At 38.7% G+C, this 25,305-nt stretch overlaps 2 protein-coding genes across 7 annotated transcripts; one reads left to right on the top strand and one right to left on the bottom strand.

Annotated features, from left to right (window-relative positions):
* Nucleotides 1–1,353: 1,353 nt before the first annotated feature.
* On the top strand, nt 1,354–8,318 carry cisd2 (CDGSH iron sulfur domain 2). The gene is made up of 3 exons (XM_030061577.1): nt 1,354–1,567; nt 3,973–4,187; nt 4,475–8,318. Exons 1-3 carry the CDS (start codon nt 1,465–1,467, stop codon nt 4,562–4,564), a joined length of 408 nt encoding a protein of 135 aa, XP_029917437.1. The 5' UTR covers nt 1,354–1,464; the 3' UTR covers nt 4,565–8,318.
* On the bottom strand, nt 7,612–24,099 carry LOC115366185 (sodium/hydrogen exchanger 9B2). Of its 6 annotated transcripts, none has more exons than XM_030061508.1 (14): nt 23,950–24,099; nt 22,402–22,682; nt 21,893–21,946; nt 20,487–20,688; nt 20,052–20,222; nt 18,294–18,436; nt 17,914–18,041; nt 16,929–17,104; nt 15,667–15,773; nt 15,114–15,263; nt 12,523–12,631; nt 10,593–10,729; nt 9,727–9,949; nt 7,612–8,978 (listed from the first exon to the last, which is right to left on the bottom strand). In XM_030061508.1, the coding sequence occupies exons 2-14, from the start codon at nt 22,534–22,536 to the stop codon at nt 8,917–8,919; spliced, it is 1,797 nt and encodes a 598-aa protein (XP_029917368.1). In that variant the 5' UTR covers nt 22,537–22,682; nt 23,950–24,099; the 3' UTR covers nt 7,612–8,916. The 6 variants fall into 6 exon arrangements, with proteins under 6 accessions (XP_029917368.1, XP_029917393.1, XP_029917377.1 ...); XM_030061533.1 differs by having other exon boundaries at nt 9,766–9,949; XM_030061517.1 differs by having other exon boundaries at nt 22,402–22,732; nt 23,950–24,072.
* Nucleotides 24,100–25,305: the final 1,206 nt, after the last annotated feature.

The following is a 25,305-nucleotide window of genomic DNA, read 5'->3' as shown; positions in this document are numbered from 1 at the left end:
CCTGTAGTCACAATGAATGCTGGGTAGTGTAGTTCTATACACCAAAAGTGAAAATAAACTTTGTCGACAGTGGAGGGCGCACCAGTCACAGTAAAAGAGGGACTGCAGCTCACACAGAATACTACTACTACTACTACTACTACTACTAATAAAACTTCTGTCTTTGTCGTTTGTTTTTTGAAATCTGCACTGTCCATCAAGTGTCACAGTAGTGATCAGGTACATGATTATTCATTGTTATGAATATCAAAATCAGAATTAGAATTTTATAAACTTAATTGATCCCGAGGAGGAAACTGGGACATTGCAGTTGCTCATATTCTGAAGAGAGGAATACGTTATAAGCGTAAGTGAAATTATAAGAAATGTATGATGTATAATCCCATAAATTCTTTAAACTTGGCTTGATAATGGAAAAAATATGCATATTTTATTTTGCTTCAATGCTGACAACTGTCAACAATGTAAACAAGTGCTGACTTCCTTAAACAATGTAAAAATCATGTTAAACTGTGGCATGTGTAAATATATCCTGCAATTAAGTTTTAAGAAATGCCACCTTTTAGTGAAAATTATCATTGTTCATTGTAATCCTAACTCGCTGCATTGTGTTGGCTAAGGCCTAATATATCATTTATTATGAGATACCACAAGATATTAGTAGGCTATATAATATGTATTCCACACCTAGAATGGGGACAGTTTACTATTTTACAAAAGTGCACACCACAGGATTTGAAATTTGTGCCAGAAACCCCAAACAAGATGATGCACACTGATGTTGCCTTCACACTGTCCAAACTTTTGCAAATATGTACTTTACAACCCAAATAAAAGGAGGTAAGGCTGAGGAAACGGGAACGCTAATCATCACCATGTTGCCGTGGAGAGGTGTGGCAAAACACATGGAGGTCTCATCGACTTGTTGCTAAAAACACAAAACGCACGCGTGAACATTAATCTCGTTTGAATACAACCACAGACGAAGAAGTTTGGACTTCCGTACTCGGAAGTGAGAACTTGAAAGCAGCCCGACCTCCAGGAGCTCGCTCGCTGTGTTCAAGCTCTCCCGTCCAATCATATGGCACCAGCTCCTCTAACGCTGATTGGTCACATACGAGACAGTCACATGCTGCAGTTGCGTCTATTCACCAAACCATGTACGCTGCGTACGCGGTGTCTTTACGTTCTCTGAAAGCGTTATTTTTCCCACCCGCATTCCACCAGGACCCGCCCCTACTCTGCTCCTGATTGGCTAACTGTGACGCTAACCCCGCCCTAACTCTAACATAACCAACAGCGACAACGAGCGCTAGCCAATCAGACGGAGAGTTCTCGGAGTGCGGGTGGGAAAAAAACAACACTCTCTAAAAAGTGAGTTTACGAACCGTAAAGCTAACGCAATGACGTGAACGAAGCTCAGGAACTATCCAACTCAAAAACCTGCTCATAGATAAATTCAAGATGGTGTTAGAAACTATTTCAAAGATAATAAAAGTCCAGCTTCCAGCCTACCTCAAGAAGCTTCCCCTTCCAGAGACGATCGGCGGATTTGCAAGGTTAACAGGTAATGAACAGCCAGTCAGCGTCCTGTGTACATTCACTTCATCGGGGCACAGCACCAGACAACCGTATATACCTCAGCCGCCAGTGCAGGACTCTGCTGTGTTAATTATCTGCTGTTTTTCTACATATCAGCGTCGTACAAAGACTGTGTTACATGCCCAGTACTAACTAGAAGTAAACAAAATACTGGCACGCAGATTATTCCTTTATTTATTTATTTTACCATTTATCTTGTAGAAACATAAGTTGCACCAGTTAAATATTGTGAACATGTTAGAAAGGCCACTTTTTTGTAGACATGGAGTCTGTATGTGTGTGTGTGTGTGTGTGTGTGTGTGTGTGTGTGTGTGTGTGTGTGTGTGTGTGTGAGAGTTTTACCTCTCACTCAGTCATGCCCTGCATCATAATATTTCAAAGTCCTCACACATCATTTTGCCATCAGTAGAAGTGTTTGCGAGGAGGAGTTTGGTGGGCTTAAACCTTTGCATAAGTCCTAATGGTTGCATCTCATACAACCTTTCCTCTGTTCTGCTCTTTGTCAATGTCTTTTGAATTTAAATGGTTGGAAATATGATACTTGTGTTCACCTCTGGCTCAATATGCAGGCAGCTCAGTTATGTCATAGTGTAAATTGTTATGGACATGTAAGACAGTGGGAAGCAAGTTCGGGATCAGGCAAAATGTAGACTTCTTGTAGATTAACCTCTTCCTGACTACACCATGCACCGTTTTAATAACTTTGTTGCATGTAGTACTGTTGAATTGAGGACACAAAGGTTGATGTGGTGAGTTATCCATATAGCCATTTTAATAGGGAGAGGCTCTGTGACACTGAAGTTACATATGTACACATGGCTTAAGGCTGTGTGTGTGTGCACAGTGCACTTAAAGAATAATGAGAGATGGTTTCACCAGTGGCTGTCGAAACTCCAGTGAGACACCATCTTGAAGCTGAAAACCAGTTAAACTTGACCTTTGAGAGAACACACACCTTTGGAAAGTCTCAGATTTAGCCTATAAATAGACCAAAAACTCAAAATGCTGAGCTAGCCCTGCATTGCCAAAATGCTCCTGTGACAAGTGACAACGAGTGGTTGACTCGTTGATGACAAATGATGCCTCGCAAAGATGAGCCAATCCAAAGAAAGAAGCAAAAATGTAAGACACAGGGCACCCAGGATTGTTAGCAGTGTGTCAAACTGCTTTGGTAATTTTTTCATGAATGTCCTTACTTTTATGCGCTTTGAAGTTGGAAGTTGCCTGAAGTGAAAACTTTTCACCCAGATTCGCCTTGCCTTTTCTATCATAAAATACCCAGCAGCAGTTTTAAACAGTCAGTCACTGGAAGATGAAAGCTTCATTAAGTTCTCCTTTTGTCTAAAATTTGATGGTGTTTTACTTTTTTGAAGTGCATATAAATCCTTAATGAGATTATCAGTGCCCAATTAAGCATCAAAATCCTGTTAATGAAAGTATTTTAATTGTCAAAGGCTGCATGAGCTGAGTCTTACTCACAGCTACAGTAATGTAACATTACATAACCACATTTAATCCTCTGTCTGTCTCCTCCTGTTTGTTGTCACCAGTAAGGTGGGATAGCTTTCCCAGCGCCCTTTTCTGGACTCTAGGTGCCATTTCTCAGGCTATTGTCCCTATTAGACAGGCCTTCTCCACCAGTAGCACTGAGCTGATTTCACAATTATAATAAATACACAGATCAGCTGCTAGTCAGTCCCCTACCCGATGAAGCATGCTGTCACCTGACGGGGTTAAAGAGTTGGATATAACCAGGTAGTGGAGGTGAAACACACCTAAACTCTGATTTCTTAACTTTTATTTGCAGAATAGATAAAGTAAATCTTAAGAATATAAACATTATCAAACTGATGTAAGATATATGAGGTCAGGGCCATTTTTACAAGGAGACAAACATAGCAGATATATGAAAAATATAAGAGCCCGACCAATATCGACCTGATCGATCGGCTGATATTGGCCTAACACAGATACATCAGTATTGGTATGAAAACTGATATGGAAATCTCTCTCTCTTTCTCCCTCTCTCTAAAAATGTGTGTTTATGTATATATCGAACAATAGATCAATATCGGAATTTTTTACTCCCTGTCATTATTATTATTTTTATTAGTAGTAGTAGCGGTAGTGGTATAGGCCCCAGAAACCCAGTATCGGTCAGGCTCTATAAAATGTAAGTTTACCTTATGAAAAAATATCAGTATACCTCAGGATGTTGTCCAGTAGTTAACCCACCACTGTATTCAGGGCACTCCATTTGATTCTCTCTTTATAAATGCATAAACGCAAAGAATTAAAAGATGTATGAAGGTCGCCCATTTTGATTGTAATTCCCCTATTTCTGCTAATGTGCATATGTGTGTTTCCTAGTGTCAGAGTGGCTCCGATTGCTGCCTCTCCTTGGTATCCTAGCCTTGCTGGGGTATCTGACCATCCGTCCCTTCCTCCCCAAGAAGAAGAAGCAGAGAGACAGCCTCATCAACCTGAAGATCCAGAAGGAGAACCCAAAAGTGGTCAACGAGATCGACATTGAGGACCTGAAGAGCACAAACGTGTGCTACTGCCGTTGCTGGCGCTCCAAAACCGTAAGTGCAGAAGGAAAGGATGAGGATGACTGCTGTAGGATGTCAGCTTATGTGTGAAATATCATAGTGGCACAGTCAGTGAGCTTTACTTGCAGGGTGGTTTTTATTTGACATTGAATGCTGGAGCAGAATTCAGGATATAGTCGAGAAATTATACTTTTATTACTGAAGCTAGTGACACTTGTTATTGACAAGGAACATTTTAATATACTTGACGACGAGAGACTCCAGTGTTTCAGTTTTGTGTGTCCGTCACTCATCAGCCAATATTGTGGTTCCTGTTTCAGTTTCCTGTTTGTGATAAGTCACACATAAAGCACAACGAGCTAACTGGAGACAACGTGGGTCCGCTCATACTGAAAAAGAAGATTCTATAATCCACCGTAAACTACTGATGGGACTTTCCTCTCACCTCCTCAATCTTTAGTCTTCATTTCTTATCGGAGTTTGTATTTTGTATCTATTTGTAGAGACATTTTGGTTTGTATTCCTCTTATAATATGTATGTGCTGGTCAAAAACCTCTTGATTTGAAGTGGTCCTTATTTGGTGACACACTTACAACATCAGATTTCCACAGCCCCACAAAAGCTGTACTTTTATTCTTCTTTATTGACAGTGTGCCCTGACCATGGTTTTTGCGTCTTTTATATGGCCTTTCAGTTGTCCGTTGTTTACTTCTCTGTCTGCAGTAGCTAATTAAATGATGAACAGACATTTTCTACTCTGGCTACAGAGCTTTTTGTATGGCTGTAAATTTCATTTTAGAAGCTGCTGTTAGTTTTTTTTTTTTTTTTTTTTTTTTTTTTTTTTTTGCAGTGCGCAACTAGTTCCAGACTATTGGGACCACTGAAAAGAAAACTTGAAACATAACTGCAGTGACTTAATGGTGATTTGCAGTGATGTAGTTCAACTTAAATGAGTTGAATAATGTCCCGTTGGGAAAGGAGGCAGTTTTCAGTTTTCAGTTGAACGAAATGCATTAAAACACCAGGCCACCTCAGAATCAAAATGTCACATGTGCTTGGCAGTCTATTGCAATAATTGCAGTTAGTAATTTAAAATTAAAAATTACTCTTAACAACCAAAAAAGAAAGTTTCACTAAATGTGCGCAGTTAATTATTTATTTCTGCATTACTGCATTTCTAATTCATGGCCATTTGTTAAAACTGTTTGGATTCCTTAGATTTAGACAGTTCGAAGTACTGTATTATTTTGTATTTCACTAACAGCCAGCCATATTCAGCTGCCTTTTTCTGCTTCAGATTGCCTCTTTGCATGCCAAATGTAACAAAATTTCCACACTTGCAGGATGTGTAATATTTTTTTTAAGTTATTGTGTGTATGGGAGACAATTTAACATCTTTATCATAATTCTTTCATAGCTTTTCTTAAGTGCCATTATTTGTGAGTTACAATGTTTTTTTGTTTTTCCATATATTCAACTATCACCCTCAAGCATTTCAATCCATTGTACAACTGAGAAGAATCTAGTTACAACAAATACAACTGTAACCCCACTGTTCTCATGGAGAATTAAGTCACTTTTGCACCAAACTGTAACCATTTTTGTCTTTTGTTGGCCTCTGTATTGTGACAATGACTGCATTCAGCTGAGCTCCTGCTGGAGGTCTGTCTGTCCTTGATTCATGAGGAATACTACATTAGATGAGCAGGTTGTATTGTCATGTATACTGTTTTCATAAGGATGTACAATGGTGATTACGCTGTCTGCTCCTGAACTTTTGTAAAATAGACTGGCTTGAATTTATTCATCTTTCCTAGTTTTTGATATGTAACATTGTGGACAGTTGTGTGGGGAAGCCCAGTTGCAGCTCTGTGCCCGTCTGTCACCATTGAGATGAGGGAACTCTTATGTAATCCTAAACTGGAACAATGATTTTAATGAATATTTTTTTTATTTGCCTACTTTGACTTACACCCCCTGGACCTTTGTATCCCCAGAGAACGTGACTTACTGACCTGCACCTCTGGGGAGACATGGTTTTCCACACACCTCACAATGTCAGGCATTAATATCACATGTGCCAGAGTGGAGTATTTTTGTCTGTTTAAAGTTAAAAGGCTTACAACAGTAAAAATGTTGGTGATAAAATTCTGGGGAAAAAAAAAAAAATCAATAAGTGCAATATGTGTATTGTAAAACATTTTGGTTGCCGCTTGATCAAAAATTTGGTGAAACAGAAATGTGCATACAATTCAAAGTTTGGACGTCAATTTGAATTAAAATGAATGTCTACACTTGTAAACCACCCTCATGTAGCTAATCATGTGAAAAAAATATACAATGAATTGCACATGACCCTAGAACATGTGGAAAAAGTTTCAATTCTGAGATATAAGCGTTTTACTGTTAAAGCGCCACCTACAGTTGGGATTCGAGGCACTTTGGCACATATGCTCAGGACACTGTTGAGTACATGTGGTTTGAGGTTCATATTGACTCGACAAACAGTTATGGCCATTTTAGTTAGCATTTTGCGTAAACTTCAAAACACACAGCAGCCAAAAGGTTAAAAGTCTCAAAAATCCGCCGACAACTTTTTGTTAGAAGAAGCCAGGGATTGTGCACAGCAAATGTGGTGATGATGGGACTTTACCCCTGAGGATGAATTCATTCCAGTATAATGACTGTACATATAAAATCTTGAGAGCCATGTGGGCGCGGCTTACACCGTGAGCTCCAGCCCAATGCGCAGAGTGTGGTGATATGAGATTTTTCAATTTGCAGTACACAGTTACAATGTTTTTAGCTAAAATGTGAAATCATTTAATATAGCACCACCATCTGGCCAACTGATGTCATTTTTTGCCATTTTTGTTGCCGGACCTATGTTGTGAGTTTGGTGACTGTAGCAGATACTTAAAAAAAAAAAAAAAAAAACCCCGAACAATCCAAGCAATTATAAGAGGGTGCAAACCCCTTCATTGCATAGCCCCTAAAAATACAAAATATTATGCAAAATTAATCCAAGTCAGAGTTTCCTTGTGGAAAAACATGTAAATTTAAAGGAATACAACTTTTTTAATAATGCTTCTCTCAATGAGAAATGATTCTGCTATGATTCCATAGCAGCAGAATCATAGCATATTTCTTAACAAAGCATAGCATACTTCTTCATGAAGTTGCCACTTAAGCAAAAAAAACAATGGATTGTATTTTTGTGGTTTTGTTAATGTGGGACTGATGCAATTCGATGTTCTTTTTAGCCAGGACTCTGAAACTAGCAGAGATAGGGATGATTCTGTAGAGTATGTTTACAGGATCACAAGATCACGCTAACTTAAAGGTCAAGTAATATTACAGGAATGATCTCTTTCAGCTGTAACAGCAAGTTAACAAGCTGCTCAGCTTTGGCAGAGGTCTGCAGCCTCAGAGTGCCTTCCACTTTCAAAAAGCAAATAGTTACAAAACTCTTTATTTAAATAAATGTGATTATCTGTGATTATTACCAGCACAAACAATGTTGTGAGAAAACCCACACCGGATCTTAAAAGCTGTGGAGTGGTTCTTGATATACAGAACAGTTGTATGATATAGAGACATTATAAAACAGCCAGTACATGTATCAGAATTCTATATGTTGCATAGCTGTAATAAATAAAACTATCATACCAGATACAATGCACAAGATAGTTACTTTTCATGTCAAACCACCTGCAAACTTCAACAATATGGACAATTTAGCATTGTAGTCATTTCTTACATCTTTTTAAATAAAACTATTCTTAAGTCTTTAAATATGTATCAAATACTTGCTAAAATACATAGACATTCTGAATGACATAATAATTCAATCAAGAAAAACTCTGAACACATACTGCATAATTCTGTAATAAAAATCAAAAAGTGAAGAAGCAAAATGATAAAATGAACCTACTTCATTCGCAACAAATATCCCAAAAAGATTGTGTGTACAATATATTGCCTAAATAATTCTTTTCAAAGAGCCACCTCAAAAGACACAATATTGCATGTAGAGAATGATTGGTTTATGTAGAAGCCTGTTCAGAAAGCTGGAAGAAAGTATTGGTGATTGTGGGCATTGTCTCCTGAGTCTTTGGAAATTAGACAAAACCCTATTCAAATCAAGACAACCTGATAATACAAAAAAATCACATGAATACACACGAAACACAATGCTCATAGCTCAATGCTGTACCAAGTGCAGAATGCCCTAAGACCATTGTAGTTGTGTAATCTAATTTAGAATAGTAAAATATGGCTACAGTCAGTACATTCAATAGAATAAAAAATCATAGAGTAGTGCTACCATTACAAATAAAGAGTATACAGAAATGCAGTCATAAAAAAATGAACAAATAGTGGATTCAGTGAATGTGACAGGCAAGAACAATATCCACTCTGATAAAATGTTCATGCCCAACACTTGCATTCTAAATAAGTTTAGAATGCAAGTTAGTTTAGGACCAAATATAAATGTATTGCACTTGTATTGTTCATACAGTATGACAGTGCAGATGCTTGGATGTGGGTCATTTGTTTGAAGCCTGAAGCCTGGAAACCACCAAAGGCTATAAATAGTGATTCATGTGTTCCTGTCAAATGTCAAACACCAAACACAGAGACAAAGAGGGCCACTTGGTGGCGAGGGGGAATATCCAAGAGGTTAGAGCACATGGAAGTCTGGCCTCAGTCTCTTTGTTAATGTCCTTAATCAGTGGATGGTTTGAGGATAGTTTGTTGTCAGAGTGTACTTTCATAGGTGACAGGAGTGTCAGTGTCACCTTCAGCTCCTGCCGCAGTGGCTAGATGTCAAGGAGAGATTGAGGAAGAAAAAGGTCAGAAGAAAGGTAAGAGGAAGGTCAGAAAGAGGCTGACTAAATCCAAAAACTACTGTAATAAGGTACAGCAGCAAGCCAAAGAAACAAGCTACATATTATGTTCATGAGAAAAACCTTTTGCAAATAGTCTGGAGTAAACTAGAAGTTCTTACACTTGAGCAACAAACAGCAGCAGACTTGTGGGGACACTGAACATACTGAAGCAATATAAACAGTCAAGCTAAAGCCTTGACTATGCACTATGAAGCAACTAATCATTTTCATTATCAGTTTATCTGTAGCTTTTTTTTTTTTTTTTTTTTCAAAAAATTGAAAATAATGACAGCGCTTATTGGAAGTTAGCAGAGCCCCAAGCAGTGTCTTCAAATTGCTTCCTTAGCCTGGCCATCAGCCAGAAAAACCAAAGTACTGATTTTACAGTATTATGAACAGAGAAAGTAAAAAACAATTGAGTGATCTCAGTGTCACTGTAATCAGGGATTTTTACTTAATAAATGATTAAAATGATTGAAATTGTTGAATTGATTAACAAAATGATCTGTTAATTTTCTGGTGATGGATTAATCAACTCATCATTTCCTTGACTCCAAATCTTAAGCAGGTAAGTGTGATGGTACAGCCCTTTGCTACTTGAGCACAACTGCCAGGGGAATGGGACAGGAGCTTGAGCTACTACGCTGTGTTGAATTGTTGAGTGTGGGACTTTACATACCTAAGAAAAAAGATGATAAATTGTGTGTGACTGGCTCACCCCAGGCAGCGCTCTTTGGTTTCTGCAGCAGCCGAGGTCCAGAAAGGCCTATGACAAGGGCTCCTATAGGTGCTGTGATTAGGATGGCCAGTACAGCCACAGTCAGCACATCCATGCCATATTTCTGAAGATCCACGTCTCCCTTAGTTCTAGCCATGTCCAAAGCTGTAGATCCTATAGCTGCCTGAAGGGGAAAAGGACAAAACCAAGGTGTCACCAAAAGTAATGAAGATTACAGCTGATCAAAATAAAGTGTCATCATCATCATTCATTTTTCCAAACCGCTTATCCTCACAAGGGTCACAGGGGGTTGCTGGAGCCTATCCCAGCGCTCATTGGGTGGAAATAAAGTGTTATGTGTTGTTTACAACATATGAAAAACAAAGCATGTGCAGATATGCAGCCTGTCATGGAACAATGACTGGGAACTCAGAAAAAAAAGACAACTGACAATTTCAACATAATGTAAAGTATGTTAAGTACACATGCTCAACTAAAGGCCTAACATTTCACTGTAGCAATGTAATATTCAACATAACACTATTTTTAGTGTCATCACACAACATGAACATACAAATGCCGAATACAGATCCAATTTAGCAGCAAGCAGGTCAAATATAACATGGTGTTCAGAGCCTGGAGGCATGTACAACAGCCTCTGTAGAGCCATTAATTGCAATTATAATCGTAAGGGATTTCACAACATCCACATTATGAAAGTCAGTGAATATAACACCCATCAACATTAGGCCCTAGCACACAGAAAAACTCCCACAAAAGTAATAAATGGTATACGCCTGACTCCTCTTCTACAAGAACAGGCATACCTGTACAGTGGCTTTGGGCATCCATGCTAGAGCAATGAACACTTTTTCCTTGAAGTTGAAGCCCGCACACAACACACAGACGAAAGTAAACAGAACTCGAACCACTAGGGCGATGAACAGAGAAGCTACACCCAGACCTGGACAGACATATGGACAAGAATAAAGCAGAGATATCTGTGTTGATGTGCAATTCAGCATAGCAATTACAGATTAAATATAAAGAAAGCAACAAGAAATAAAGAAGATTGTTTGAAATTTAACTTCACAGTGACTTAATTTATCCAACTGCTGTATTATATCAGTTTATGCGTAACCCTTTATTTGCGCTGAGTAACTATTAATATAAGCTACAATGTGCTTTGTTAAATGGCTACATTACCCTATGGGACTGCAACTTAGTGTCAGTGTAATGCATTCTTGTTCTCACATGACAGAGTGAGCGTTCCTATATAAAATCAAAACACAGGAAAATAGGTAACCTAATCTAGGTTGCAGACTTGAGACATTATATTTTAGACCAATAAAAAAATTAAAAAAAAACCTAGTCTGGACCCCTAGTCCAGATTCCAATGTTTGCAAGCAGAAATTGTTGGAGCAGTCATTACGTTATTTTATAGTATTTCACAAGCATATTATTGAAAGTTCTTGGGGTAAGCAAAACAACAAGACGAACTAAACAGTCAAATGACAAACAGCAACACTGACAAAGGTATTTAAAAACTATGAAAGATTACTTCAAGCATGAATGATTTTGTGCAGACACTCATCTCATAGTTCATTCCAGACATTCCAGTATTATATCTTACATTAAGACTGGGTTGCATCAACAAGGATTCATCTTTAAACCAGACTAAATGGTAAAGGTTTAACATTAAATCACATGGCACCAAAGTTTAAAAGTGGTTTAAAATTAAGAAAGATTGAATTCGAAACTCTTTAAACCTCAGTTTAGTTTTCATTCTAAACCTAGATTAAATTTGATCTTGTTCTCTCCAAATTTTAAACTCCAATTCAAACTATGATTGTACTGACTTAAAACACACATTTAAGGAGTTTTAACTCTTAAAAAGGCTGTCTTTTTGAGATGGATTAAGCCAAAAAAAAAAAAAAAAAGAGTTAAGAGGCAGACAACCCAATTGGTTGATTGGGTTTTATGATGCTGCTGTCAAGATCACCATCTTGGCTTAATTCTGTATAATTTTGGTTTAAATCCCAAAACTTGGATTTATTAAACCATGATTAGTTTTTTGATAGATAGATAGATAGATAGATTTACTATATTGATCCCAAACTGGGAAATGCTTATGTTACAGCGGGATCAATAGAAACATAAAATAAAATTAAATAGAATAAATGCAGAAATATATACAACAAAGACTATATACAGTAAAACATATAAACATCTAACAATATGAGATATGAAATATACAGATGGTAGGCTATATGATGGTATATGAAATATACAATTTTTAATTGAACAACAGAGCTCTGCTTAATTTAAAATCTGGATTTACTCATTTTGAACCCTGTTTTTGCTAAACTCTGATTAGAACTAATCTTAGATTAAATGAATCCTTATTGATGCAACACATCCTGAGAGAAAATAAGCAGTATAGATGAGATTTGCCAAATGTTAAATACATATAATGAGCTCTGTCCTCTAAATCCTTCTTGGAATCCACAGATGACACATGCACTATGAGCAATATCTGGCCTGGATACATCAGCTATTTGAATGAATTGGACAGGTGAAGTAATTCCTTGCTTCAGTGGTTGTTGTGGAAGAGGACCTTCCTCTTTTGAGCTGATGCAAATACAGTGCATTTACATCCACACAGTAACATTTGAATTTCACACAATGACAACACCTGCCTCATTGTGTTAACAAAGTAGTGTGTGTGTGTGTGTGTGTGTGTGTGTGTGTTCTCACCAACTGTTTGTCCCTCCAACTGCGAGATTCTGATCTCTGCTCCTATTAGACCGAAAAGGAGTGGCTGGAACACGTCCCATGCCATCCCCACCACTTCCTCCACACGTTCCTAAACACATGGAGTTGATAAACGCAAAGCCAACGTAAGGAAAGTCTAAATCTACAGTAAGGCTGTCCTTGTTCTAAAATATGTAGAGAAAATTTTTCACTCAAAAATATGAACTGTATATAACTTAGTAGGTTAAGCAGCAGGTTTTACAGTTTTTCTCCATTGGTTTGGCTCATTTCTTGAAACAGAAATTACATTCTCAAAACTTCAAGATCATTTGGCAAAACAGTCTTACAGTTCAGCACAACACCATAGCTCACTTGCAAAAGCTCATATCTCTCCCAAAACTGTTCACTCATGCTTCAGAACTAAATTCCTTTCCCATATAAATAGTCAGTGCCTCCAAAATGAGAAAGATCCTTCTCAATTGCTTTGGCTCATTTCTTGAAACAGACCGGACGTTCTCAACACGTTTGGTGCTTTTGCCAAAATAACCTGGATGGTTCAGCACAACACCATGGTTCACCTGCAAAAGCACATATCTCTCCCAAAACAGTTCACTCGTGTCAAAATGAAGTTTCTTTCTCATATCAATAGTCAGTGCCCCCAAAATGCATCGTCCCTTTGGCATTGTGTAAGTACTGCAAGTCAAAATGTTTAGATGTTTTGTCACTATGGCAGAGGACCATTGAAATATCCCTCATGTCCACCTCTCAGTCTTAGCCCAGTCCTTCACTGACAATGGTTACTGTACTAATTTTTTTTGTCTAGCTAACAGAATACAATTGTGTATAAAACTGAAAAAAAAAGGATTTTATGGTAAGAGTAACCTCCAAGGTTTGACATCACACGTTGCACTCATACTGCCAAGGAAATTGTAATGATTACAATTTTTTTCAATCGCTTTACCCCCTCTGTCAACTCAGAAACCCTGGTATCAAAACAGTAAATCCATCGGCCTAAGGAGAGGCGCTCTTCCCAAAATAACACATTTTGTTTGCAAAAGGCTCTTACCATGGCAAAACATTTCAAACATACAGCAAAAGCACATTTTGTCACCGCCCAATTCAACTTGCAGTCAGGTGAGTAAATCCACCCACTCACTCACTTCATACTCAACACCAAAATGCAACACACCCTTTTCAGTCTGAGCAGGTTCCACTTTACTTTTTCCTGTGTGTATTGCAGTCATATTTTTTTTTGACAATTTACATAGTTACATATTGTAAAGCAAGTTGCAAAAGCCAATATTTCCCTCAAACAACACAACTTATGCCCAAATGAGTAGATTCCTTCAATCAGCTCTACTGTACTGTAACACAGTTGACAGCAGAATACAAAATACAGCTATCAGTTTGAACCAGGTTCTCCTGTGAGCTACACATTCAAATGTGAACATACTGTAAAGAACTGCATCCAAACTCAGAAAGACTTTGAGGTGAAATTTTACTGTATTGATGGCAAAAACTGAAATACTGTAATTCACATACAGTATTACACAGAAAAACTCAAAGGAGTTGAAAAAAAAAATACAGAATACAATTTGTAGGCCCCTTTTCTTAGGTGCATACTGATTGGTGAATGGTGATTTGTGGAAAGGGTAGTGATGCAGGTGCACTAATGATTTCACAGTGGTGCAGGTCATTTCTATCAGCTGTGAGCAGATGTTTTGCTTTTGACTACCACAGTAAAGTCAATGGAGTCAGGGCCATGTATGACACATGTGAGAAGTGTTGTGCAAAAGAGCATGAAAAATGAGTGAATCCAATGAAAAGGTATGAACACATTTGCAAAAGAAAACTTCTGCTGTGGTTTGGAAGTGAAGATGATGACAAAGTGGATCCCAGTTTCATTATACTGAAAAAAAAAATGATTGAAAAAAAAACTGTAAACAATTTATCAAATGTTCCAAGAGATTCATATATGGTATTATTCATGGTATTATGTTCTTGACTAATTCTGACAATTGAACAGACTATTGTGCATGTGATGACTTATACAATGAAATGATGCTAACATGTTTTGGAGAGAACAACCATTAGACCCAACAGTCAGTTTAGATCAACAAGATCTATTCACTTGGAAATTGTGCTAACTGTAGGCTAACTGTACTTAATCATTTGCAAAGATGTACTGAGACATTGAGACATGTATTAAGACATTTGCAATTTCATGAAATGAATGAGAAGTTCCAGTATGTTTTGAACAATTGCCAAGAGGTTTGGAGTTTTGTCCATGTTATTTTGAGAATGTCATTTCTGTTTCAAGACATGAGCCAAACCAATGGAGAAAAACTGTAATAACTGATTATAACTGATGCAACACTCCCTTCTGTCATGTTAACCGTGTCAAAATTCAGCTCCAAGTCTTGAAAGAAAAAGAGATTTTTTTTTTTTTTAAACAAACATGAAACAAACAAGGTTCTATGCCAAAGCAATGAGGAAAACAGTGCCCTGGGTTTGCCATGATTAAATTAGGAAATGTCCATTAACATGAATTTACCTTTGAATGAACTAGAGATACTGCATGCAAATGTTATTACCTTGTCTGTACCCCAGCCCAGGCCAGCCAGGAATGCCAAAACTAAGGTACAGAGGCCTCCAGAGCCAGGAAACCCAGCAACGCCACTTCCAAACACAGCGAAGACAGACAGGCCCAGCACCAAGAAAGAACGTTTCATCACAACATATTTCTAGGAGATAAAAAACAATGCATAAATGAGTAAAGACCTAAGTATCACATATTTCCAACAATTTATCGGTGGTTGACGGTTTCAGTTTTGTGTGTTTACACTGACACATAATCAAGGATTTCTTCTAACCCTTGGCACAGTCGTGGATTGCAAATCTTTTACTCCTACATTTTTTTCTTCTTAGATGAAACCAAAGATTTCTCTTCATAAGTCCTAGGGGAGATACCTTTTTAAATCATAGGTGGAATGCACATTTGACTGACTTTTGTCAGAATTTCATGACTTGTTCGTTGGCTGTACTCAAAGTTAATATGTTTTACACAAAGGCTTAGATTGTCCGGCGGTCCCAGCACAAGTAAATGACATTGAAAAAAGGTAATAATGTTGACATGAGCTTGCCTACCTGGTCAACACTAGGGAAGTATTGGATGAGGAAGCCCAGAAGAATCCCAGCAACCATGCCGCCTGCCACCTCCAGTACACCTCTCAGCAGATTGTACCAAGTGGAGCCTGAAAGGTTCAGAAGAGCAAACAAATACATATTTAAACTACAATTAAACCACAGCATGTCCTGATTATGTGTAGACAATGAAGACTGTGTGACAGTAGAGAAAAGAGAGTGTTTTCGAGGCAGTTGTATTTAGTGTTCTGATTCCAGTATTTAGTGCAGCCCTACAGTTTTACAAAGTGCTACATTAAAAAAGTTTTTTCTTCTTCTAATAATCATCATTATTGTCATTATCATTGTATATTATTATTACCATTACAGAGGCTGTACAGTCCGGCATGATGACTTTATGAAGTATAATTACCAGTAAAGGGCACTGTAGCTTTGCAAAAGGGTTTTCATACTTTTTCATATGCTTGCACTTAAACTCAAGGTATCTGACAATTCAGCCTAACTGATCTGATGTTTAATGATATAATTTTAATAATTATGAATATAGTTTTCTTGTGATTTTAAAAATAGTAAATAAAATAATAATTCCAAATCTGGGTCTAATTTGTAAATCACCTTTTACCTCATGTTTAAGCAAGAAATCAAGGGAATTTGTGCAGCTTTCAAAGGGTTCAACTGTTTGGATGTCATACTTGAACACTGACAAATTATCAGAGTAAAAAAGATTAACATGATCTCTCATACATTTTATGTATTGTACCAGTTTGCAGCAAATAATAATAAAATAAAATGAAATTAAACTAGTTCATTTTGCTGAGGACCCCCTGAAAGCCCCTCAATGAAAGCCTGTTGTGTTATGCTAAACCACTGGCTTAGCATAACACAGTCAATACTGTTTGTAAAACGAGCAGCATACTGACACCACCTACTGATCTCCTGACAAACTGCAGACAGGACATAGTTTTTGTACGTGCTTTTCAATGTTGACCTGCACCCAGGTACCCTGGTCTGAGTTCCCCTCCTCTGGAGATAAGATATTATATTCCATGAAAGGAAAATAAGATTCAGCACTTCTCATTTTCCATAACCCCATCCCCTTCCTTGACACACACACACTCACACACACTCACACACACACACACTCACACACACTCACACACACTCACACACACTCACACACACTCACACACACACACACACACACACACACACACACACACACACACACACACACACACACACACACACCTCCCTCCCCTGGCTACCTGTGGCAAAGGCCATGCCTAAGCATGTGGTGAAGCCAGTGATGGCGAGGATGTCGTCAAAGCTGCCTGCGGCCATCAGCAGGGTGGGGATGCCCTGCTCCAAACCATAACCATCCTTCTGCAGCAGCAGCATGGAGGGAACGACCACTGCTGGAGACACAGCACCGAGCACAAAGCTACAGGGTGGAGGAGAGAGTTTATTTTAATTCAAGCACCTACATACCTGCAATGCCTTGAATGCCCTGGACAAAATATATTATGTAAGGTTGTGCATACATGGTTGAATTCAGATACTAGGCTCATGTTGGAAAAAATTTGATCAATGATTACTTTTTAAAGAGTCCTTGCTTATTTCTATTACTTTTATAAACCTGTAGCGTCCCTGTAAATATTGAAAATTCATTCTAGTTATTGAAATTGTACTATCAAGCACAAGTCAGAATGAATTAAATGCACTCATAACATATTTATCAACAGTAACCTTGACTCCAACACTATACAAGCACCAAAGCCGTACAGTGTATGTGTGAGTGGCTGCGAGGTTGTGATCTGACCTTGTGAAGGTCAAGAAGCAGGGTGTTTTCAGTTCAATTATCTGCAGTATGTGGTTTGATTGTGGGTGCAGCCTGTAGTTTGGACTAATTTGGCCTCTTTACCAAAGTCTGGCTACACTTTCAGTGTTGTCTTTCTTATATTTGCTATCCTCAAGCTGCTGATAGCTGATATTCAACAAGTAGAGGGAGCATGAGAAACTGCTTGCAAGCCCGTGGGAGAAAAAACAATCTGCTGAGTCACACACACACACACACACACACACACACACAGAGAGAGAGAGAGAGAGAGAGAAGACAAAGGAAGAAACCAGCGCAGTATAAAGGAAGAGCAGCCAAAATTTAGGATATGAGTTTTTCATAAAATGAGGATGGAGAACTGGGGTTAGTGCAGGTGAAAAAATAATGGCATAATAATAATAATGCATAATTACCCAAGGATGAAACCCCACACCCAGGGCAAGCCCATGAGGAAGTGAGAGACGAGGGCTACGGTGCTGGCCTCTATCAGGCACGGCCCGATCGCCACACGCACACATACCGCTTTTAGTTTCTTCAGAGCCTGTCAACACAGACATATACATTATTACAACATGTAACTTTGTTTCTATTATTTCTATTCCTTTATTTTAATTTGGCTGAGGGGCACCGACAGCCATAGAATTACTAAAATGAAATTCATGATATGAACACACTTCTCAGCCCACTCAATAAAAAAAAAATAAAAAATAAAAAAAAAAAAATTCAATAAAACCAACAAAATGCAATTAAAAGCAATATTGTTTATAAGTCACAATAGAAACAACAGACATACGGAGGGATCCAACCCCAGACCCGCTCTGGCCAGGATGACAGCTAGGGCTATGTTCCTCAGGGAGGCAGACCATCTGAAGTCAATGTACACAGCATCTGTTATCTTAGGGATGTTCCTCAGCAAGAAGCCCATCAGCAGCATGCCTGCAGCCCACCACAGAGGATAAAACAGAGGAAACATGAGGCATTTTTTATGATACAATACTGTTTAATGTTTAGGGCTGTCTCTCACATTTGGATACCTGAGGCATTGAGCCTTTCAAAAGGAATGAGAACACCATCTTGAGATTCAAGTTTCAAGAAAAATATGCAGGCCTTCAACAAAATCTTTAGACTTTATCAATTTTTAATCAAAGCATGGAGCAGGAATTTGTGGAGGATAATGAAATGTGATGCTAAATTGTAAGAGACTTATAATTGCAGCTATACAATCTGATGGACAAAGAATGTTGATTAAAAGATTCAAAAAGAACAAACTAATTTGGAAAGGATTAAAAAACTATTGAGAAGAGAGTAAAGGCAGAAAACTTCACTTTTAGCTTTGAGAGTGACCAAATTAAAACTTTCCTCTTTCATGCTGTAATAAACCAGGTCTTGTAGTAGCTATTGCCAAAAAGTACTTCATGCTGCAGAAAAAGATTTTGAAATCATAAACATAACTGCTCTTTTGATGATTCACTAAAGAAAACAGGAAACTTATATTTAGAGAGAATCAAACTTGCAAAGGTCAAGATTCATCTATGTCGTACTTCAATCTAACTTTTGATGTTATTTGAGAGAGAGGAGTGGCTCTAAACTTCCCTGATGCTTATCTTTGTAGGGGTGAAGTTGCTGGCTTATTATTTTAAAATTTAAAAAGAGGGAAGAATTAAACATTTTTACAATTTACAAATTTATACTATTTCCATTTCATTTCAAAAAACCTGTCCTTTAAACGAAACCAGCATTTATAGTGTTAAATGCACGGGTTGACATTGTATCACTTTGGGTAAACAGGGCTTATTTAACTTAGGCAGGACCAAAAAAATGATTTCATACTCTTATCTCTTATCATTACATATATGTGATGTAATCTGTTAGTCTTCTGAAAGGATTAGTTACAACAAGAGCATTTTTATGACTTGCATTTCCAAGCTAAGCTGGCGATATTCTTCAGGTTGACAAAATACAGGAAAGCTCTGAATGTATTCTGGAAAAAAGTAGGCACCAGTGGACCAGGTAATGTATACTAGTCTACTGAACAAGCAGTTTAGTGACAGGACTGATTTATTACGAAAGCTTGCTGGTAATGCCATTTCACCCAACTGGTCACTTTATCTGAGACAAAGGGGCAGAAAGAGGCAATAAGCACCACAACCTTCTGAAGTGAACGGCCAATCTATGAGAAACACTGCCTAAAGAGAGGTCTCCATTTGTCCTATGAACTGGACCAATCAGTGATCTCAGTGTTGAAATAAGCTGCTTAGGCAATGAACCAACTGTTGCTGTGAGAAATATAGCAGGAGCCACTGGCGAGGAAATACAGATCACCACCACAGCTGAGCATTAAGTTACTGTCATCTGCCTTATTGTTAGTCTTTGCCCCTTGTCAAAATCAGCACCACTTTTAACACAGTTTGGCAACTGAGTTATTCTATCCTAACTGTTGAATAGGACTTACTACTTGACCTTCCACCCACATAAATATTCAAAAAAGGCTAGTATCATAACACAATATGTTACAAACAAATGCAAATGCAGCATACACTATAAGCCTTACCAAGGAGTGAAGGGAAGGGTGGAAGCTTGGGAAGGCGTATGAGGGACACTAATTTGCCCCCAGTGACTGCGCAGATGAAGAGCACAGTGATGCCAAACAGGTTTCCCCCTGGTAGGCATTCCTTCTCTGTGATGGACCACACCACTCCAAAGAGCACAGCAGCTAAAAGGACTGGAGAAAACAGGGAGGACTGCTATGAGATTTATGTCACTGCCAACAATAATGTAATATTGACTTTCAATATGAGAAAAAGGCAACACAGTGATGAATGAATTAAAAGATTCATTGTTTTTTAAACTGAAACTGTCAAGCCCTGATGTTTCATGTGATGATATGATTCAGATTAGGGTAACTGTGATATGACTTTCAGATTATTAAGTCATATTTTTTATTATAGAATTTTTCCACTAAGAGGTGGCTCTGTCCACTGCTTACGTTTGGTTATGAGAGAGGCTAGGAGGCCTCTTGGTGGACAAGGGCAAACTCTGTGTAGCAAGGGGCAGCAGACCACTGGAGGGTCTGTGTTGGTGCCTGCATCCACAACAGGATTGCGAGGAATGAAGTAGGTGGTCTCCTCTGTGACATTTGGACTCGAGCAGCGCCGCACCACCACTTGGATCTGGTTCACATTCAAGTGCTGGAGAACAAAGGACAGAGCCAAGATTTCAGTTGAAAGTACTGTGTGTCCTGGTGCTGTATGTCTTGGACCTAATACAAAAGAGCACTCATGAATCTTCACTGATGGGACCTGAGATACTCTGACATTTCAGCTGTAAGCCATCCTCCAAGCCTAGTACTCTACATCCTGAGTCCAAAGTCCCTCATCGTACATGGTAAGCTTTATTTTTCAGGCTTGGCAGAAGTGCATCGAGTTGATCAAATTATTTATTACATGGGAACATCACTAATGTCAGCATTGAATCCTTTCAGTTTAGTCTATATTTGTGAACATTCTCATCACAGACATCCAAGAAAGTAACAAAAAAGTGTGTTAACACTATTTAGATGCTCTACGACACTAGGCATTATTGTGTCTTACTGGGGTTAAAGCTTAAAACGAAGTACATCATCGCAGTCCACAGACTCCATAAACCCACAGAGCCCAATATGGTACTTAATCCAAAGCATCCAAAAAAGAGAGAACAGTTTGTCTATGGAGATACGTGCTGGTATGGCATCAAAATACAAGGACGGAAGGAACAGTGAACTCGAAAAGGTAAAAATATGACTGGGACACTGAACTCAATTTTCCAGTTTTCCATTTTGCGTTACAATACTAAAATAATCATTGGCTCTTTCATGTTCAGCCTTTGGAGAGAGCTGCTTGCATTTATAAACAATGACCTAAGGTCCTGAGAATGATGTTTTCAACTCCAACTTCTTGAATGGTATTCCACAATTAATGAAGTATACTGATAGACATTGAAAGAAGTACAATGACATTTCAGACACATTTCTATGTTGATCAGAAGCATATCTCGTTCACTGTACATTAAACTGTTTTCTTTGTAAAACCTTGCAACTGTAAAGAGAATTAAACCATGCTTAGTTCATTTTCTGAATAATAATGCCTGTCATTATAAGAAACTGTCTCTGAACACTACTCATAAAAAGGGAGTCTAAACTGTTAAAGTGACAAGAAAAGAGAATGCGGTGTTCATGGAAAAACTGGAAAACTGATCAGTTGCCCTGTAACCTCTTAACTGCCACATCCTTATGAAGTGACTTGCTTTCTAAACCTGCTGACATAGCTTAAGTCATACCAGCACGGCACCAGCTACTGTTTCAAATAAAGTAATAAAGTAGCATTCATGTAAATTGAAATGAAGATGTAGACTTGCCTTGCAGTTTGAGAACTGTGTGGTTTCCAAGATAATCCCTCTGTCTTTGCTGAGCTAAAGACATTAGCCTTAAAAATTAACTTTGCCTCTGGCTGCATTTCACTTAATTTTAAAATCACTGTTTAAGACTGGCGTGCTTTCTTGTAGACTAGGGGAAAAAAACTAAAACACAGAAAATGAGATTTAAAACATCTCAGATGATATTAGGCAAAAGCTGGAGCACAGCAAATATCAAAAGCACAGTGGCCTATATGGAGATTCACTATGAGGGGACGAGGCAAGCAGCCATGACAGCAAACAAGTATTTTATATCACCATAATATAAATAAACACAAAGGCAGCAGTTGTGCGCATGTATGTTTTCTAACAACAAGCAAAACTTCTAGCTGAGCTTCTAAAAGCACACTTTTTATTGCCAACACTCTAGAAAGTTAATAAGTTTCTACATGCTAAGTTACTTAACTTCATACTTGATTGTACCAGGGAGTCGTAACAGTAAAATACTACACCTCCACATGGTTCGCTGCAGTCAGAGCAATTCTGTCCAGTGCTGGGCTGGGGAGTGGGCTTGGTGCAGGGCTGGGCGCTGGACTGTGTGCAGGGCTTGGATCAGGCGTAGGTGGTTTGGGCTGTGTGTCCTCCATGGCAATTAGCTACTGTATTTCTGGTCACCTCACCTCTCTAACACAGTATGTCCAGCCGAGGGGTGTGGTTGGCCATTGATAGGCTGTTCCTTTAATTCTGCTTCTGTATCCCCAGGTCTGTCCACAAGCTCCCATTCATACAGCACCTTTTTATCATTAGGAAAATAGAGTACTGTTTACTTAATGGAGAGCGGCACTGTTAGTGGAGGAGGAAACGGGGATTAAGCAACCATAGTAAGAAATGATGTGTTTTCCCAAATACACAGGCCTATTTTGCAATGATAAGCAAACCGACATGGGCTATAGTGCATGTCCAAATGTCCACGTTCAAGAGAGACACTCAGACACTTGGAATTAAAAAAAAAAAAAAAAAAAACTAACGGTACAAGCCGCATGATCCCTGCCAGATATGAAGATCACATGCATGTAAACGCATGCTAGCTCCTGTGTGTTAATGTCGTCAAAAGACACCTTAAACTTAATTAAGTCTCATTGTTTAACATGTTAAATGAATTAAAATCTAACTTAAAGCAGAGATCAGTTGAGGTTACCCAAAGTCAATACATTATCACTGTAACTGATTAACGTTAGTGCCAAGTTTCACCTTATCCTTATTGGGTTTATGCTGACAGCTCAGATACGTTATACAGCAGCACAAAAAACAGTTTAGACCAGCTCAGAGCAGCAAAAACAGCAACAATGTTTTGACCGTGGTTTTGACAGTAGCTTAGTTAGTAGCAACAGACGCTGGTTAATCCAATTGTGCAAACCACACTAATCAATGCTTACAGCTCCACCATATGGCACACACATCTCCCTGCTGGCTGATGTAACCTAAGTTAACTCGGATGCTAGCCAGTAAGTTAGCGCTAACTAGCCCTACAATTAACAGCACACCTATTCGACTAGCATGGTTAGCTTAAGGAAAAGGAAGCTGAAGCTAGCTAACCAAATCGGCGTTTTCGTCCAGCAGCTTCTCTCAATGAAACACCAAAAATAAATAAATAAAATAGTGTGGACATGTGTGACAGCATGGACTCTCACATGAAACTGGTGGCCGATACGAGCAAATCCACGCCTGACAGCTGTATGGGACAAGCCCACTTGGTCAGAGCTTATTAGTAGTGCTAATGCTTACTGTCTGTTCTTGGTCCGAAATATCGTACATGAAATATCCTACAGGTCGTTGTAAAAGGGCGAAGGAGCACGTCAAAAAGGCGAGTTTATCCGATATTGGATGCTTTGCGGCTACCGGTCCGATTTAGCAGACGCTAGCTAAGTTTATAACGTTAGATGTAAATGACGACGCTCGTGTCGTTACTACTAGCAACAGCTGTCGCGGGATTCCAGAGCGAGCGCATGACTTACAAGGCGGGTTTCCTCAACGACCACGGCATTGGACTGACAACTCACCTCGTAGCACAAGCACTGTCATCCCCGGTGAACTGTCAGTGGAAGCGTGGCTGGCGGACATGAGGCAGATAAATAAGACCAAGCAGGAGTGAGGGGGATTAGCGGTGCCCACGCAACTATGTACTGCGCCTGGTGTGCGCTGGGAGGAAAGAAGTTCAGGGGTGTCGTCTCGTCCCCTGTCACAACGCACGTCCTTACTTTTGTTATCCTCTCTTCATTCTCTAAAAAAAAAAGTTTATTAAAGGGCGGTGGGTGTTGTTTTTAACGTACAACTAAATCCTCTGGGGCTTAAATCGTTGGTACGGTTCGTTTTCGAAATCAAACTTTGCCGGCGGGGCGGTGTTTGGGTCTTCGGTCCAGTCAGAGCCCTTAAAAAATAAAATAACTCAAGCCAACTGAGAGGCGTGTATTTAAACGGCAAGTACACATTGTTTAATTTGAGTCCCGGGGCCCAGGCTGTGCGCATTCAGCTTGCACACGGATACAAGTCAGTGATACGTAGCTACTTCTTGTTCGGTTGACAGTAATGTTAGCTAAATATATCGAAGTACTGTAGTGTGTCATATTACCACTGCACTACCTTCGACTTCATCTCAATATAGTCATTTATAGTCACCCACAGACAGCCATCATTCCTATCATTTATTAATGAAAGTATTGCTCCAATCTGACGGTGCTGGTGGAGGCAGACAAGTCAGTGTCAGATGAGATGAGATAGGCGGCTAGGTGAGGCAGAAAATTAATAAAGCGAAAATAATTGCCTTTCTTGTTATCCTATAGCTGTCGTGGGTGTCATCACGTAAAGGATATGCCAGTTTCCTCGCTGGTACCCTCGTGCACAAAAACTCAATTTGTCAGAATATCATTCATGTGGAAAGTCTCCATTAAGTGACAACAATGATGAAAAAAAATCCATGCCACAGTCATGTGGTTATTTCAGATTAATCAACATCATAATCAAACATTCTTCCCGAATTATGTATTTTTAAATAGGACACAGGACAGTGTTTAATAACAGTGGCTTATGATGATTTTGTGTGTCTGTGTGTGTCATGTGACCTCACAGGAAATTGGCGTAATATTAGTGACACCAAAGTACAACGCAACTGACACGGAAACGCTAATACACAGGGGGAAAAAAAGCTCAATAAAAATAAATTCCACTTTTATTTCACGGGAGAAACAGCAGGACATTGAGGGAGTCAGCAGAAAGTTTGCAGGAACCATGTATGTACTATGTAGCTGATAGTGCTAAATATGAAGGTAATCGTCCATCAAGTTAGTAGTTCTATTGAAAAATCTATTCAAATAAAACAGAGGTATGTTATAAGATCTTCAGGTTTATAAGTTTAAGAT

Source organism: Myripristis murdjan, chromosome 1 (genome assembly GCF_902150065.1).
Source record: "Myripristis murdjan chromosome 1, fMyrMur1.1, whole genome shotgun sequence".
Classification (NCBI taxonomy): domain Eukaryota; kingdom Metazoa; phylum Chordata; class Actinopteri; order Holocentriformes; family Holocentridae; genus Myripristis; species Myripristis murdjan.
The sequence above is the reverse complement of the archived record's forward strand: the minus strand, read 5'-3'. Positions and strand labels throughout refer to the sequence as shown.

Coding starts and splice junctions, on each gene's coding strand:
- LOC115366185 (XM_030061508.1), bottom strand. CDS start 22,536: ATGGAGGACACACAGCCCAAACCACCTACGCCTGATCCAAGCCCTGCA. Junction 21,947..22,401: donor CTGCAGCGAACCATGTGGAG/GTGTAGTATTTT, acceptor TAATGTCTTTAG/CTCAGCAAAGACAGAGGGAT. Junction 18,437..20,051: donor ACCCTTCCCTTCACTCCTTG/GTAAGGCTTATA, acceptor GGTGGGCTGCAG/GCATGCTGCTGATGGGCTTC.
- cisd2 (XM_030061577.1), top strand. CDS start 1,465: ATGGTGTTAGAAACTATTTCAAAGATAATAAAAGTCCAGCTTCCAGCC. Junction 1,568..3,972: donor CGGATTTGCAAGGTTAACAG/GTAATGAACAGC, acceptor TGTGTTTCCTAG/TGTCAGAGTGGCTCCGATTG. Junction 4,188..4,474: donor GTTGCTGGCGCTCCAAAACC/GTAAGTGCAGAA, acceptor TTCCTGTTTCAG/TTTCCTGTTTGTGATAAGTC.